At 39.0% G+C, this 17,632-nt stretch overlaps 1 protein-coding gene across 1 annotated transcript; it reads right to left on the minus strand.

The window, feature by feature from the left end:
- Positions 1-16,123: 16,123 nt before the first annotated feature.
- LOC149298247 (protein sprouty homolog 3-like) lies at positions 16,124-16,996 on the minus strand. The gene has a single exon (XM_089487797.1). It carries the CDS (start codon positions 16,994-16,996, stop codon positions 16,124-16,126), a length of 873 nt encoding a protein of 290 aa, XP_089343923.1.
- Between the last annotated feature and the right edge of the window lie 636 nt (positions 16,997-17,632).

The raw sequence follows: 17,632 nt of genomic DNA on the forward strand, positions 1-17,632 counted from the left end.
TCATGAAATAGAAGATATTAAATTGTCTCAAACATAACAGAGCCTTTGTGTCTTCTCCACTTCATGTCTTCCATTTCTCATTCATTTTCCGCTTCTTTGCAGCGATGGGTCCCTCATAAAGGATGTGTTCAGACTGCCACCATGGGGGCACTACTGGAGACAAAAGGGGAGGGGCATAACAATAAGCCTGCCCTTTCCTGTCTGTTTCCCTTTGCGTATCTGTCTATAATTCCCATATTTAGTAATAGACTATAAGCTCAGAGGACCGTATTTTCCTCCTGTATCAGTATGTACAGCTGAGTGTCCCCGACTCCTTGCCCTCCAGTAACCATACCTCAGAAGCTTCCGGGTCTCCAGGTCACGCCCGACCACGACCAGTTTCCCTGCATGTGGGGTTACTGCGCTAACATTGCGTTATGTAACACCACTGGGCCCCCACCTCTACAAGTGGGACGGTCCAAGTCAGACTGGCCCTGTTTAAAGAATATTGGACAGCCTGTCCCTGAGTATGTCTTAAAGTATGTTCATGTCATTGTTAGTTCCCAATTGTGAGCAATTGTTTTGTATTGCTCCCAATGGAAATAATGCTATGGAATAATATTAATGATGATAATATTAATAATAATAAATTACCCAATTTCAAGTATGAAAGTCATTTGACTCACAGACTATTACAGAATTGAATTTATTTTTTAACATAAGAGCATCAGTATTGTTTTGTCCCTTTGGCATGAGAAAAATAATTCAGAGGTATAATATAGGAGAAATTGTGGCACATTTTATGCATTGAGCATTAGAATACCATTATTACTTATATATTGCTTTATACTATATCTGATACCGTTTCAGGAAATCTGGAAGGTTTGCAGAGATGTAGGTCTGATGGATATATAAAATGTAAATATACAATAAAAGCTCAGCATATGTACCTGTGGTTAGCACTAGAGCTGGGAGTATGCTTTATGTGGTCATTTACATCACCATCTTTAAGTGTCAGGAAATTTGCTTGCATCAACTCTTTAACACTTAGAAACTCAACAGTTTTCTCTTTGTGCCCATTTCTAATATGCACCTGTGCATGTATAGTGAAAATGCAATACACTTCACCTTCTCGTTTACAATAATATACAAAATAACATATACTATGTTAAATAGCAGCTTCAAAAGCAAGCAAGATATTGTCATTCATTATAAAGGAGATGGTGAGAGTTAATTTGCCCAAAGCACTAATTAGACATCTGTATTGGACTCTTATAAGCTCATTCTCCCTGTAGATTTTTTTTTCATATGGTCCTCCTGTTTGTTTATGTCTGTCTGTCTGTCTGTCTATTTTAGGTTTGAAAGCGATGAGGATTGTATTTGTACTTAGTAATCCATTATCTGGACCAAAACAATGTTAACCACCATAAAGGAAACACATTCTTGCTAAATTTGCTAAGTTTCGTCAGGCTCCAAGAATCTGACAACAGTCTCTATAAAGTCAGCATGCATCCCATCCAGCTTAAGAGTAATCATCATTCTAAACGCTTAAGACACAGCTAATAAGGAAGTTACAATACATCAAGAAAATAATGCAGGAAAACTCTGGTAATTTTTTTATTCTGCATACAGTATGTGTGGCTAACGTCGACTGCTAAGGCCTCCAAAAATAACAATGTTCTGGTATTAAGAGCCTTGGATTATGTGAGGCATCTGTGACGGAAGCCTCCATCACTGGGGCCACTGGAGAAGCCTGACTGCCAGCCTCCTCCCTATTGACTATGGGCCCTGGGTTTGTAAAGACTTCTGTGGCTACCCCCAGCAGTATCATCTCATCACTGGCTGAGGGGATTATCTCCAGCAGACAGCCAGGATCTGCCACCAGGGAGTGACCACCATTCTTTGATGTTTAATGTTGTATAAATCAGTCTTCCCCCTATTGTATTGTTAATCCCGTTACTGCCCCTGTTGTCTCTGAGAGGCAGATTAAGGGGGCGGTTTGTGTCCCAATATCTTGTTTTATGTTAATGTGTGTTTTGCTGGATATATCCAGATCTGTGTGTCTAAAATAAATCAGTCTTCGTTTGGTTTTACCCTACACTGAGTCTCGGCTAGTGACTGGGGAACCGAAGAAAGTGTGTTGTCCCAGGCTAAGGGAGCACAAGACAGCGGAGGTAGTCGGTCGGACAAGCCAGCTCCGTCACATTGGTGGCAAGCGGTGGGATCTACTCCTTCCAGACCAGAGCGGACCAAAGCAACTAGCCGCAGAACAAAGTTATACCCTGGCGAGGAAGAGCCAAACGGATCCACAGATGGAGTGGATTGAACAGTCACCGGGATGCGGGGTGACTTGGAGGGGAGATGAGTCCCTCGAATCGGAGACTCCAGTATGGGAGTTTGAGAGACGGACCCGAGCCCGGCTCGTGGGATGGAGAGCGGCCCTAGAAAAGTGGAGCGCCCACCAAGGTACACATCTGCCCACCCTAGAACAACAAATCAGGGACCAGGTGAATGGGAGGCTCTACTTGTTCGGGGGACCTGCGTCTCCAGGTGAGGTTGCAGAGCTAGAGAAGCTGATCCGACAGGAGATTGGGCTCGAAGAGGAGTACCGAGCCATATACTGGGAAGCCCGAGGCCCACAGCGAAAATCCAGAAAGCCCCATTCTCCGGAAGGGATGGATGTTGGCGGGCCTGGCCTGTTGTGGGAGGCATTCGAGGAAAGGGATGTCTTTGGCAATGGCAACATGGACCGATGGTGGGACATTAGTGACAAGCGCCGGAGAGCCCTGCCGCCCACTGCAACAAGTGAACTCAGCCAAGACCTTGAGAGACTAGTAGACAGAGAATGGTGCCTTGAGGCAGAATACTTGGCGCTGTTCGAGGGGCGCTACGCCCTGCAGTGTGAGCCGACAGATGTCACAGAGCGAGCTCCGGAGGCCGCTCACTGTAATTGGCAAGCCTCCGGACTTGAAGGTTCAGCCACTCTGCCCCTGGTATTGCAGCCAGAGCCCAAAGAGGTGAAAGTGGGCAATCACTTTTGGGAGGAAGTCTTCCAGGCGATTATGGACCGCATGCAGTCGCCGGAATTTGAGGCAGCAGTCTATGGGTTTCCACTAGAGGCGGCAGAAGCGCCAACAACAGGGCAGAGGGACGCTGTTCTCTGCCCAGCACCATGCGCCCCTCCTGCTCCGGCTGAAGCGCCGGCAGCGGGGCAGAGTGCCACTGGCCTCTGCCCCCCCCACAGTGAAAGGTCCCTGCCTGCTAGCAGCACCGCAAAATGCCAGACCGGCAGAAGAGCCGGCCACGGGGCAGAGTGCTGCTGGCCTCTGCTCATCCCCCAGCACAGTGTACCCGCCGGCTAACGAGGACCAACCAGAAGTGCTGGCACCCGGAGAGAGAGTCGCTGACCTCTGTCCTGCACCAGCAATCCTCGCTCTGGCTGAAACGCCAGCAACAGGGCAGAGTGCTGCTGGCCTCTGCCCGCCCCACAGCGAAGGGTCCCAACCTGCTAGCATGGAACCACCAGCGGAAGAGCTGGCCACAAGGCAGGGTGACGCTGTTCTCTGCCCAGCAACGTTCCCTGCACCAGCAGAAGCACTGGCAACCGGGCAGAGCGTCACTGACCTCTGTCCTGCACCAGCAATCCTCGCTCTGGCTGAAACGCCGGCAACAGGGCAGAGTGCTGCTGGCCTCTGCCCGCCCCACCTCGAAGGGTCCCCACCTGCTAGCAGGGAACCACCAGCGGAAGCGCTGGCTACAAGGCAGAGTGACGCTGTTCTCTGCCCAGCACCGTTCCCTGCACCAGCAGAAGCACTGGCAACCGGGCAGAGAGTCGCTGACCTCTGCCCTGCACTGCTTACACCCCCATTATCTGGCGCTCCCCAGCACGAGCATCCGGGAGGGGGCGCAGGCGGCGACCCTCCCCAGCGGCTGTCACCAATTATGGGAGGAAGGGAAACCGGCACTCCTCCCCAGCGGCATGGTCCAGTGGGCAAAACGAGCCCCAGCTCGGAGAGCCAGGTAGGGGTAAGTGAAACTGCTGCTGCTTTGGAGTGGGCTCTTGTTGTTTGGGTGGGGGAATGTGGAGCTGACTCGGGACAAGCCCGTAGTCAGGGTAACCATGGGAGGGTTCCATCAGGTTGGGAGGGAGCCGAGTCTGGGCTGAGTGCCCAGAGGGGAAAGGAAGCCCTGGAGAAAGGTCTCCCATGCCTGCAGAGGAGACTAAAGAGGGCTGCCCACTGGAGAGGCTTCTGGGCTGGCCTCTTACCCTTTGACTACGGGCCAGGCCTAGGAGCCCGGGTGACTGACATGGGGCTGCCAGGGTGCCCCAGAAGCCGCACGCCCGCTCTCCCTACCCCGCAGGACTAGAGACAGTAGAGGCCCGGTCATCCCCAAGCCGATCCGTTAGGGATCTGGCTGTGTCTGCCGGACGTTTGCACAAGAGGGGAGTAATGTGAAGAACCTATGTCTGATCTTCACTGTTATTATTATTATTATATTTATTTGTACCGTTTGAATGTGGCTGCAGCTCCAGCCTTCAAAGAGACGATCCTATAATCTGGCTGGGGCTCTTAATCAGCCAACACAGCCCTGTCTGCCCAGACGGCACCCGCACTACAGAGGGGATAACACAGGTGGGGGAACCCATTGTATCCCTTAATCCCCTCACCTGATACATCCCCTGTATACCGATGGGATTTGTGAGGGGATGTGGCTGATGGGATTTGTGAGGGGATGTGGCTGATAGGATTGGGGGTTGGGTTCGGTGCACAGTGAATGTAGATTGTATATAAGTTCTGTGTGTTTGTAATAAAGAGAGTTCTGTTTTTAACCTCAAAGCATGAAGTCCTGTCTCATGATTGAGGGAAGTGCTGGTCTGTGACTGCTTTCTTCGGACAGCCACAGCGTGTCCGCTTACTGGGAGAGGGAAGGAGCTGACGGGCGGATGTGTCCAGTCTGGGGCACAGGACGATCCGTCACAGCATCATGAACATCTAACTACATGTTTGGAGTAAACGTTTAGAACCTACTAATTCAAACATTAATGTAGACAGCATACCCATAAAGTGACAACGTAACAAAACCACACTGCATATCTCTTGTTTCATTGGAAAAGGTTGACTGTAGACATAAACACATATTAGAGGGAACATCCATCTAGCAGAGAAATAGACTCGGAACTGAAGGATTGATCCACCTAAAAGAATCTTTATGAAGTCTCTAGTCTTTCCTTCGCCGTTCGTTGCATGTGAAACTAACCTTAATGGCACGAGAACACAGAATTACTGTAACTAGTATTACCGTGTCACGTGTGATAAATTGGTCTGATCTGTTTTTCATAACGTACAGATGCGCGAGGACTTAAATATACAGAGTGTCTTGACCTAAACCCCGCAGGTGCATGTGTTATTCTCGTACAGACACAAATTCATCAAACTCAGTTTCATTCGGCAGCTATCCCAGATTCTGAAGAAAGTACGTGTGTGCGTGATAGTGACACAGGCCACCAACTCTCTGCAGGGCACTTAAGCGACTTTAATAGTTCTCCTGGATAGACATCATAAGGGCTATTTTTAGGATGAAGAGTCGTGTTTAGCCGAGGGAAGTATGACGGGTGTCTGAAGGGAGCTGGATATCCCTCTCAGGAAAGTAAAGTTTAGCCTGACAGGAAAGAGCTAAAGTGTTGAAAACAAAGCATCCCTCCCTAGCTGCAGTCACCGAGGCTCCTTCCTGCATCACGCAGCCAGGTTCCCCAGAAACGAGAGCGAGAGGAAGGGTGTTATGTCATATAATTTTATTTCTAGTATCGGAGGCAGCTTGCTCTTGTGTAACACATGGAGTTTATCTATGTCTAATCGCATACCCTACTACATCTTGTTTTGACTTGCGTTTGCTGGAGAAAGCTATAAAGGGTTTCCCATGATAAGGTCAAGTCCATTAAAAGGCTATACGTTTTTTATTCCCCTTTTCATGTACTGGAAAACTTGGCATACATCATCATGTTATACTGATGTGCAATGCTATCGTATATTGTTGCTTCTCAATAAAGGTTTTATACTAAACCATCAACAGCAGTTCAGTCCGATCAACGGCACTTTACTGACACAAATTAGGTGAGCTTATGTACAAATGAGATGGTATTACTGACTATAGCGTGGCCATTAGCTAGCCATGGATGGCTTCAACATTTACAGAATCTATTCCCTTAAATGTGGTGGAACCCAACCGTGCCAGGAAGAAACCTTCGGACATTAAAAAATCTACCGGTTCAGGCCAGCAGTCATACCGCTCTTCTGTATTAGTCCAAGGGAAGGGGGTCTGTTTATACAGAGATATAATACTACAAGAAAAGCTGGTATGAATGTTTATTTTCCTTACATCCTATTGACAACTGTGGGAATTAACGGGAAAATTCTTTCAGATATGCTTTTTAGGGTTTGCAGGTTCAAAAGGATCTTGGAGCTCAGTTTCAAATGGCTCAGCTATCAACCCGTGACTCGCTCTTCTCGCCGAATCTTCCTCATTTTGTTATTGTTGCTTGCTCCTGGAATTTGCACCGTATGGCAACAAGGCTAAGATAAAGTTCTTATCTAAATTCGATGGAATATGAACAGTATGAACATATGAAAGCACAAGGCATCTGGTAGACCAAATTAGGATTAGCAAACATACATATATATATATATATATATATATATATATATATATATATATATATATTCAGGTGCTGAAATATTGTGAAATCAATATAGGTGATATGTGATTATAGAAGACATTGGACAATAATCTTCCTTCAAAACTGGAAGCTCTGTGCGTTTATCCCTGACTCAATTGAATGCCTATGGGTATCACTCTATGTGAATGTATGTAAGAATATAGGTGTATTATAGGAGACAAAAGTGTAGCCCCAATATACATACATAATTAACTAATTGCCTTGAGGTGAGCAAATCTAGACTTTTCGGAAAATGAAGTTATCTGAAATAATAAATGAGAATATTAATCTTCCATTTTTCTATTTTAGTAGCCCTATCTTTTTTCTTTTTACAGCCAGGTGATGTGAAAAATGATCACAGTTAAATGTACAGATGCAAAGAATAATACATTAGATATTAGGAAACCTATAAGGGCCCTCTCCCCACCCCACACAGAGACAATGAAAATGGTAATTTTCTTACATTACTTTACTAGTGGTGAAACAATGTAAACCACAAGACTTTCTCATAAATGAATAATTGTTTCTAAATGTACACCTTCACTTTTCCTGTTTCAGTTTTATTTCACATCTTCTCCAAACAGCTTCGTACGAAACACATATCACCAATAAACTATATTTAAATTAAGTTTCCTTAATTACATGATATGGAAAATATAATATTATAAGTGTATATCTTAGAATATTCTTACATTAACCTTATATATTAACCTTATATATAAACCTTATATATAAACTTAAATAAATATTTTCTTTATGATGTTGCTTTTACTTTATATTAATGTTATCATGTTAATGAATTGTTAAAGTTCACAGACTTTGTACTCATAAAGAGAATCAGCAACAGTGTTCCAATTATGTATCCAAACAGCTTAGCTATTTTCAGTTGAATTACTACTTTTTAATAGTTCACGCTCATCTATATGTTTCCGGGTTCACTGACTATAACTTGAATTCCAGCTGTCTTCTGATTGGCTGAAAACACAGAAACGTCAATCATAATTTAGCTTGATTTCATTGGACGATCATGCTTTTTCATTCATGTTTTTACTTAACAATGAAAGGCAGGACAGTCAGATCTTGTTACTTTCAAGTATATATTTGGACTTCTCTTACTTTTCCCATTTTCTAAGAAATTCATGCATATCACGGAATTACTGACATTAAAATTGGATTTGCAACATCTTACATAGTATTGTATCTTGCTTTATTTTCATATACATTATGTTGTGATCCATTGACATTTGTATTTGCAAATAATGGAATGCATTGCTATATTTGTTAAATATTAATATTTTCCTTTAGAAAACATCAAAAAACTAAACATAAAACAAAAAGGTTGCTGCTGTTTGAGTACACTATGGTGTGATAATAAAGGTGATATTATATATATATATATATATATATATATATATATATATATATATACATCTCAATAGGTAAGAATTGGTTACTCAGATATGTATGTTTTATATAATGGAATAAAATGGCTATGATGCCCAAATATCTTGCATGGCACCGTGTATTTAAAGCAATGCACATTAGAGTGAATTGAATGCACTGGGTTAGCTTTCAGATGTCTTTTATAATAAATGCAGTGTTTTATAATATTATAGCGCTAGTATCCAACTTACTTATGTCATAATGGATGTAGGACAATAGTTAATGATAATACTCAGAAAGATCCATAGGAACAAGCAGGAAGGATAACGTGAACATCACCCAGACAATACATTTATTAACAGCCAAGAACCAGCAATCCATTAGGAGGTTATTTCACCTCTAATATAATTCATATTAATGTTGAATAGGTTGGGTTTTACTTAACAGAAAAAGGCAACACCAAAGAAGTTGGTTTATCGTCTGCGTAGCATATAACTTAAAACAGTATTATATGCGACCTATATCTAATGCAATATGCTAGAGCTACTCTAATGTATGTTTTGGTTGGGAAATGCACTGATATTAAAATATTTGCTAAAATTATTGTCAAGACATTTTTTCTATTACTTATTTAGCAACAAAAATGCAGTCTCTACCCGGTGTCTTTATTACAGACACAAAATATTAATAAAGTGCAGGTGAAATATTGAATAATACGTACTTTCCCTAAAGTGTCTCAGTATCTAAGTGCCTTTTGCTTAAACACAGTAGCTCTGAGCGCAAACATGGTTTATACAGAAATAAGTCCTGAATAGACCATCTATGTGTATTGCACCCATTAGATGTGTTATATTACAACAAAATCCAGGTATGCTGTTTTTCATATTAAAAAAAAATATAAAAAATAAAATTGATGTGATTCAAGGATTCCATTCTTTAAAAAAAGAACTTTGAAGGACAAGAAATGGCCAATTTAACCTGTGACCAATTTAACCTGGGACCGTTTTAAATTTAGATATTTAAATATGGCTGATTTTACCTTCAGAAACGGTATATTTTGGGATTGAATTGTTAAAGCGGTGTCATATCCTTTGAACAAATGGACTGTTAGAAGCGCTGCATAAATTATAAAGGATAATTATTATAAAAGAATAGGCACCAAGTCGCCAGGTTTATGATGTCAGAGTTGTGTAGGTTTTCCTTAAAAGCAATGGGGTTGTTAACCTTGGCGCTGCTGAAAATTAGCCCAGGTCCTTGCCCTTTAATTACTGTTATTGGCTGTTTATTTATTTGTTTTGTGGTTCTTTAAACCATTGCTGTCTTAAATAAATGTATCGCCTTATTTCGTTATATTTCTTCTTGCTCTACCGATAAAAGAACTATCAAGCATGAAGTCAAAAATGCACTAAGAAGTCAGACATGGCATTATGTCAAAATTCACGGCATTAATATTCTTTAATAGTGATTTCTATACCATTTTATATATACAAAAATATATCAAAGCGAATTTGAACAAAGAGGAAGAGTCAGAAGTTTGGTTTCATTAGCATATAATTGTTTAGGTTTTTTCTTTTCTTGCTCATATAATATTCAAGGTTACAATTTCTATATATTATATTCTTTTGCACACATACACATAAGGTGCAGAGTCCATGATATAATAAAATATTTAGATACTGAAGAAGATGCTTATGCGTTAAGTTATTAGCTTATTAAGTGTACATAAAAGAGGAAGGGGGTGAGTGATCCATAAATTAAGGCAGTTTTTATAGAAGATAGTGAAAATATTTTTAATGGCGATGCAGCTGTTGCAGTGGCTTTATCAATAAAAAATAAATGGTATATTAACAGATTACAGAAAAAAATGGCTATAGCATCCGATAACACACCATATGGCATTTTTAATATATTAAATATATGTGCTGGGAATATAAGGTGTCCCAGCATGCTGTTCATTTCCTATTCACCACTGGCTGCCTATATAATAAAGTATATATTTATATAATATATTTTTCTAAAATGTTTTATAACAAGTCAGAAAAACAGTCCGCACTGTGCCCAAACGATCACAAGTTCGGTTTAATATTTTGTCCATTAGAAACATATTTAAAAGCACCATATGGTATGTGAAAAAATGCAAAATATAGGCAGTGTTATGTTCTATTGATGAATGTAAAATGTATTTTGGTGACAAAGCCACTCTAAATGATCTGATTTTAATCTATGTCCAGAAATTTGAATTTTTAAGCGTTTTAAGAGTTGATGATACCTGGGCAAGATTTACATTCCAGGTATTGCTAGATACATATAATAAATAAAGCCACATCATATACAAAAAAATGTAAAAGGTATTAAGACATTGCGAGGAATCACGGCAGTGACCATACAGAAGTTTTTAATCATGGTCATTTCCCTCTCACCGGTCCCCGATAAAGGAACCGAATACAAATGCCTAATTGGTGTACACCAGATATATATATATATACTTGGATACTATCTGAATGTACATATTACAATATGTGATGCGGATACTTTCCATTAACAATTTCCTTAACTGTTTTTTATCCTGCATCACAGAACGTATATAATTTTTAATTAATATAATGAAATCATATTTTTTTTAACATACATTGTTCAGCCATACAGGATAATTATCTTTCCAAAAACGTGCCTTAATATATAGACCCTTTTCTTTTTTTTTGTAATTCTTTTACACAGCCACATTTTTAAGTAATAATGCATCTTCTGCATTCCATTATTTTTCATTAAAAAAAATTGGGATTTCTGATGTACAGTACCATGGTTTTGAAGGTGACTGTGCATGATCTGAATCTATATGGCTGCAGAATCATCATTACAAAGTATCCCCCTTGCTCTTACACATAAAAACAGTTTCACAATGAAACCAACTACTAAAAGTTGGTCCTCTGTGTACCTGAGAACAACGAATTAACAGAATGCAATCTCAGTTAAACATGTTGTTACAATAGTTCTTTCGATACAGTGATAACACAGATAAATTCAGCTTAACCAGACCCCATCTTTTCCAACAATCTAGAAAATGTAATGCCGGTTTTATTTTAAGTAGATAGTCAAATTAAATTGCGTTGCTCAAAAAAAGTGAGGCTATCGCAATAGAATGTCATTTATAAAAAAAACAGAATAACAATACCCATTATTTTAAACATAGGGAGAAATTATGGGAAGGTCCTCTTATTTACAAGTCAGAAAAAATATGGCTATCATTTCAATGTTAGATGGGACAACAAATGTGTTAAGAATGATGGATGACATTAAATTATAACATCTCAAAATATTTAATGCATAATCATCTTTATAAAATATGTAATGTTATTTTAGCACCAGCATATATTATGTGTGGATTTGGAGTCCTATCCTGACAAGTCAGGATATCTAAATAAGGTGACATGATTTCTGCCCTAAATTTAGCTTAAGTGCCAGTTTAAGTGCCAATAAAGGAATATACTAACCAATTATATTCACTATGTGTTTAACAGCATTGTTTGAAAATGGACTTAGATAAGTGATGTTGAGGGGGTTTATTCACTAAAGGGAGAGTTGGTTTGTTGAGAGTTGTTTTTCCTGGTCCTTGACTTCACTATACAGAATGATGGTCCAAGAAGAGCTTGGATGGCCCTATATAATGTGTAGTTAAATCAGTAAGATTTCGTTAACATGTCCTTATACATTGAATCATGCATTACACAGGGCCAACGCAGCCCTTCGCACCAGAAAAACCTGATAGTATTATAATGAATAGTGAAGTAAGAGGTTTGCCACCACAACTCTCCTGCAAACTGCCCCTTTGGTGAATAAACTCCAATGTTAAGCACAGTATATTTGTCACTTCTCAGCTATGGGGTATGAGATTTAAATGCTCATGTATGTTAGAATATTTCAATTGTTTGTAGGGTACACACGGAAGCAAAATGACAATGGAATTCAGGAACATTCCAACAAAGTTATAGTTCTTTCAATAGCTCAGTAATTGGGCACATTTAGGTCAGTGTTTCTTCTTAGAAATCACTAGAAATTTAGTTTTCACTGCCAATCGTTAATTCAAGAAGGTCCTCAAAATTGTTCTAGGTTATATCACGTCTATAGAGGGAGTTGTACGAGTCCAAGATGTTGACATGTTGGACTAGTGGCTGTTATCAGGTACAGTAATAGCTCTAGACATATATTCTTTTCTGAAATCATTGTTTTTTGCATAAATGCTGAATAATGTTCCCGATATAAGTGGTAATGTAACAGGATGTGCTTTTAAGATGGGTAAGGGCACTTTCTGTTTAGTTCAGTAAAGGCACCCAGGTCACTTAATGTCAGAAAAAGGCAATCTGATGGTCAGCTGTGTATGAACTCCATGTAGGTCTCGTGGCGGAGCCCTGGAATTTGCAGATGGCCAGCAGCTAGGGACACACGTCTTGCATGTCCCCGCTTTACAACTTTAGTATTCTGAGGAATATCTTTTTAAAGTTATTCAGAAAATTAGAAACAAGTAGCCAACATATAACGTCATCTGACACAGATTTCACTCCAGAAACCATATGGGCAAAAGGTAAATTCTAGTTCATGACAACAATGAATGTTTTATACATTTAACTACTTTTCTACTTTCTTATTTTTCGTAATTAGCATACTTTCTAGCATATGCACTGGAAATTATGTTTAAAGAATATATATATATATATATATATATATATATATATATATATATATATATATATATATATATATACACATATATGTGTGCATATGTGTTGTTTTCTTGTTCAACGCCCGTTGTGTTAACCAGGAAACCTGGCTGTGTCTACTGGAATGATAACAAGCAGGAGGAAGTTATCTGATATGGAAGGATTATAAATAATTAATTTCAGTAATTCCCAGTAACCTTGAGAAATGACATTGGTGAAATCACTAGTGATATTATGGTCCATGCCAGGTTTATGGATCAGAGGTAGACGTATCACAACCTATCCTTCAGTTAAATAGGGGTTTATTTAGATATACGTTTGTTCCTTTATAATATTGTTTGAATATTTCAGGAATAAATTGGTGGATCCAACATAGAAACAAATAAGATTAATTACTGTCAGTGATTCCACATTTTGGGTATAATTAGAAATGCTTATTAAATAATATAGAAAATCACTTATATCCGTGTTATGTTTGTAAATAAACTATTTAACCTCAATCCATCCACGAGCTATGTTGCCTTCATGCTTGGCTTGATTTTTTTTCCAGTCTTTCCAGTGGGAAAGAGTGGGAAAGACTTATAGGGTCGACAAAATGAAATTATATTTTTAGATGGGGAACATATTGATGAAAAAAGCCAAATTATGAATATAGTTGGATGTTCACTCATCTTGGATGGGATGGGGGAGGCTACCAACATGCCACGTTCCCTCATCACCCTCTGCTTATTTTAAAAATGGAGTTCTACTCAAGGGCATTATGGGAAATCAAATGATAGTCCCCTGCCTTTAAGTGCATACATGCATTTATCAGGATTTTATGTGGTATGCAACATAACTGTGCATCATAAGAAGCCTAGTATTTTGCACCAAATGTCATTTCTCCTTCATTTTCAAAAACAAATTATTCCCCTAAATTGACAAAAATATAAATTTGGGGAAAAAACTTGGAGAGTTTTCCCACATCTCTATGCTAGAATATGCACTCTAAAAGGGAAGTAATATTTACTCCCTTATAGAATGTGAGAAAACTCCACAGAAAAACAAGGCCTGGAAAGGGTTTTTTTTTTTCTCCCTAACACGAAAGCTTATATTACTATACATATTATGCACCTGTCAATATACGGTAAACATATTCTATAAAAATACTTTTTATTCATGAGGTTTTTTCCATATGAAGATTGATTTGGATATTTTCCAGTCAGTGCTATTTTATACACAGCATTTCATCAAAAGAGGGTTCATGCTTAGTCAACAACATCATGCCAATAATCGGCATGCATTCAACATTTCTGGTGTCAAGACCCAGACTACAATAATAGCATATAGTTCTTCCAACTACTATATTTTGTAATTTATCTGTAAAAATTGCTCAAAAATATATTTTTTTATCAATTTACATATAGTTCAGATGGTTTTATGCAACCTCGACTTCTCTCTGTTCTAGAAAACTTTGGTTCTAGAGACAATAATACTTCAGATGGAGGAGACAGCTTCACATGGTCGGAAACAGTAGGCCTATTCCTACAGATCTTTCAATAAGCCCTATATGGTAAAGGTGAGATTTTTATGATGTTTTTCGTTTTGTCCAATACAAATAGTTAACAAAAGAAGAATCTACAAGCCTAACGTTGAAACTGCTCAAAACTCAAGCGATTTGTCTTCATAGACGGAAGACATGGAAAGTCCTATTGAGTGGGACAAAAATTACTTTATAACTATTAATACCTTATGTATTATTAAAGTTGGTGGTTGTATATAATATGTTTAAATGTTTTCTTATTTGTTTAGACTCCATGATTTATATTTAATACATTAAAAAGGAATAAAGGAATATTTTTAAAAAAACAATAGTTTGAGAAAAGTGACAAATATTATTTTTATTTAAAAAATATGGAAAATATATGATATTTTTTAATTTTTCCACAAATTATTGGACACAGCTGATGTTCAGCTATTGGAAATATATGGAATCTTTATATCAGGAATCATTTTTGCTACTTTCACACATTACCATTTGAAACTATGTCAAACCTGGCAAAATAATTTAATCATAATGCAAAGAATCAGCGAATTCTTATTGGCACAAGAAGAGGAACTTAGTTTAATGTTAGTGTTCCATTGTTGTGTGTAAGCGTTATACAGCCATCCGCTACTCCAAAAACAAATAGCACCTCGGTACCATTGTTTTGCTAATGGTTCATTATTAAGAAGTGCTAATACAAGAAGTGCTAATACAGACCATGAGCTTCTATGCCACAATGCTCACCAAACTTACATGATCCAAGACTGATAAAAAGTTATTTAAATTCAAATTTACTATAATTTGCACCTTATAATTTGTAATGGTGTGATGCTTTTTTTTGGTTTTCCATATTGGGCAACTAAATTAATGTCATATAAATAACAAAAACATTCAAAAACATTCACAGAACACTATGAATGCAGTTACTTTTGCAAGAGAATGAAGGAATTGGGGACGAAATGGTAACTTGCCCTTTTTGTGTGTCAGAAAACAGAACAATGCATTGACATACCTGGTATTCATCTGGGTTACCACCTGAGAAATTGTGTCTGGTACCCAAACATAAGTAGGGTAAGTCTTCAGAAAGAAGACATGCAAAAGTGTATCTTCTTTGGTTTATATCATATTTTGATATGTGGCAAAATGCATTATTTACCTACACACCATTTGCAAAGGTTATTCTAAATTTAAAATTATAATAAAAAATAAACATTTCCTGGTTTGCAATTAAATGGTATGCTCATGGTCTCAATGGAATAAGCACTGAAATCTTATTGGTAAAATCCACATATCTTCTCACTATACTTTTTCCACGTTCTTTTTGTTTAATGAGGCTTGATTTGTCCAATATTTTTTCTTTAGAAACAACAAGGTGCATAATTTTCCTTTAATCGATAATCTCTTCAAACGAAAGATGGACTTGTTGACTTTCTCAGCCAATGTTGTAGAGAGCAATGGACAGACGAGAGTCCTTTCTTTTTGGAAGATGTTGGTTGTCTGCATTGTCAGATGGAAGATATCACAATCAAGCCAATTTTGAATGACTTCCTGATAACAATATTCCAGGGGCATGGTGCGGGAAGGTCACATCATGAACTCTACTTCAGCTTTTTCAACATGGAATATGAAGAGTGCCCATTCCTCTCTGTTGTATTTATAATGTTCTGAAACCTTTCTTACATTCCTGAATTGTTAATGGGGTCTTGGTAAGGCTTTCACTCTCACTGGCACCAGTGAAAAAGAGCACAGCAGGAAGTAGTGAAGAAGAAACGAGATATAGGGTCATATCCAACCACAGCCGGTAGGTCATACTGGCTTATCAAAAGGCCTGGGGAAAGGTGTGCCACTAGATGAGGATATTTTCCTGCAGACGGTGTTGGTATGATTCTCGCATCGACAGCCAGGTCTTTTTACTTTATCATAGCCTTTCTGGCAGAGCTTCAGGCAACCCTTGGCAGGAAGATAGCAGCATAAACAGGGCATGAAGAAGGAGAGGAAGCTCATTGTTGCCCAACGGGCACAGCAGGATGCCTGACTGCAAGAACAGGGGTCATCAGCACAGTTGTCCTCATCATCAGTAGAGCAGTGGTAGAATAGGCCTTTGATGCAGCACAGGCAAGATCCATAGTCGATGACATTTTCTGCAGAGCATAAGCACCTCTGGTCACAAACCCAACATGAAGGAAGGTTCCGAACTTGTGTACATTCATCACATATGCAGCGCCCACACTCTTCACAGATGAAGAGATGACCTACATATCTATCTGGCTTCTCCATTATTCCTTTGATGAACTCATCTTGCTTAAGGTCACCATCTTTTGGCTGCGTCCTCATGAGTGAGTGCCCCGAGTGAGATGGAGTTATACCAGTTAACAGTCTCTGATCTGAAGCAGTAGTGCTTCGAGAAACAGAACTTATTGTACTGGAATGGCTTAGCTCATGTGAAAGATGTTGTGATGGATGTTGATGACTTTGGCTACGGTGGAGATCGTGGTGATTGTAGGATACCAGATGATCATGAGGCCACTCTTGCTTGGCAGCATGTTGTGAAAGGGAAGGATTAGACCAGGTTTGCATAAATGAGACTGTAGGTCGCTCCACGTAATCATTATTGGCCCGGATAGATCGAATTTGGTCAATGGAAAGAACCTGTTGGATGTCTCCAGTAGATATATCCATGTTCATTGGGCCCCTTCCCTTATCTATTTTTACAGTTTTAGTCTTTGTATAGAAATATGTTTTAATTGGTACTTTCCATCACGGAACATCTGATGACCCTATAGGAATATAAAAAAAAAATGTTAGCATATGGAACAGATTTCTTTCCAGTAACCTTTAACTCTATCAAAAAATTAAAGCTTGTCCAGTAAAATAATGTAGTCTAGACCTAAAATAACTATGTGAAACATCTTCATTGTAGCAAAGTGACTAATTTTATTTGTTTCTTAAACAGAGTTTGTCCTCTGATGACAAGAGGGTAAAAAGAAAAGTTATGGTTACATCTCCTTCTCTTCAATATTTATAATAGGGCCAACAGTGGTGGGATTCTCCAACAAAAGGACTTCTGAGCTAGCCCTGCATATTTTATAATTCCAAGGGTATGAAAACTTTAAAGAAATATCACTGATTTAATTTTATATTGTGTAGGTCCAGCCATGTTCTTTCTGCAACAGAAGCTTACAGTGCTAGCCCATTCATAATGTATATTGAAGCTGAAACCACAACTCCCCAGTAGACTTTCCTGTCAACTCTCCGGTTAGTGAATAAACCCTCCTTACTACATTCAAATATCAACCATTGTTATACTGTATTGTA

This window comes from Sceloporus occidentalis, unplaced genomic scaffold (assembly GCF_023333645.1).
Source record: "Sceloporus occidentalis isolate IW3139 unplaced genomic scaffold, rSceOcc1.0.p SCAF_34, whole genome shotgun sequence".
NCBI lineage: Eukaryota > Metazoa > Chordata > Lepidosauria > Squamata > Phrynosomatidae > Sceloporus > Sceloporus occidentalis.

Bases quoted from the DNA above. Each gene is read 5' to 3' on its own strand.
- LOC149298247 (XM_089487797.1), bottom strand. From the start codon at position 16,996: ATGGATATATCTACTGGAGACATCCAACAGGTTCTTTCCATTGACCAA.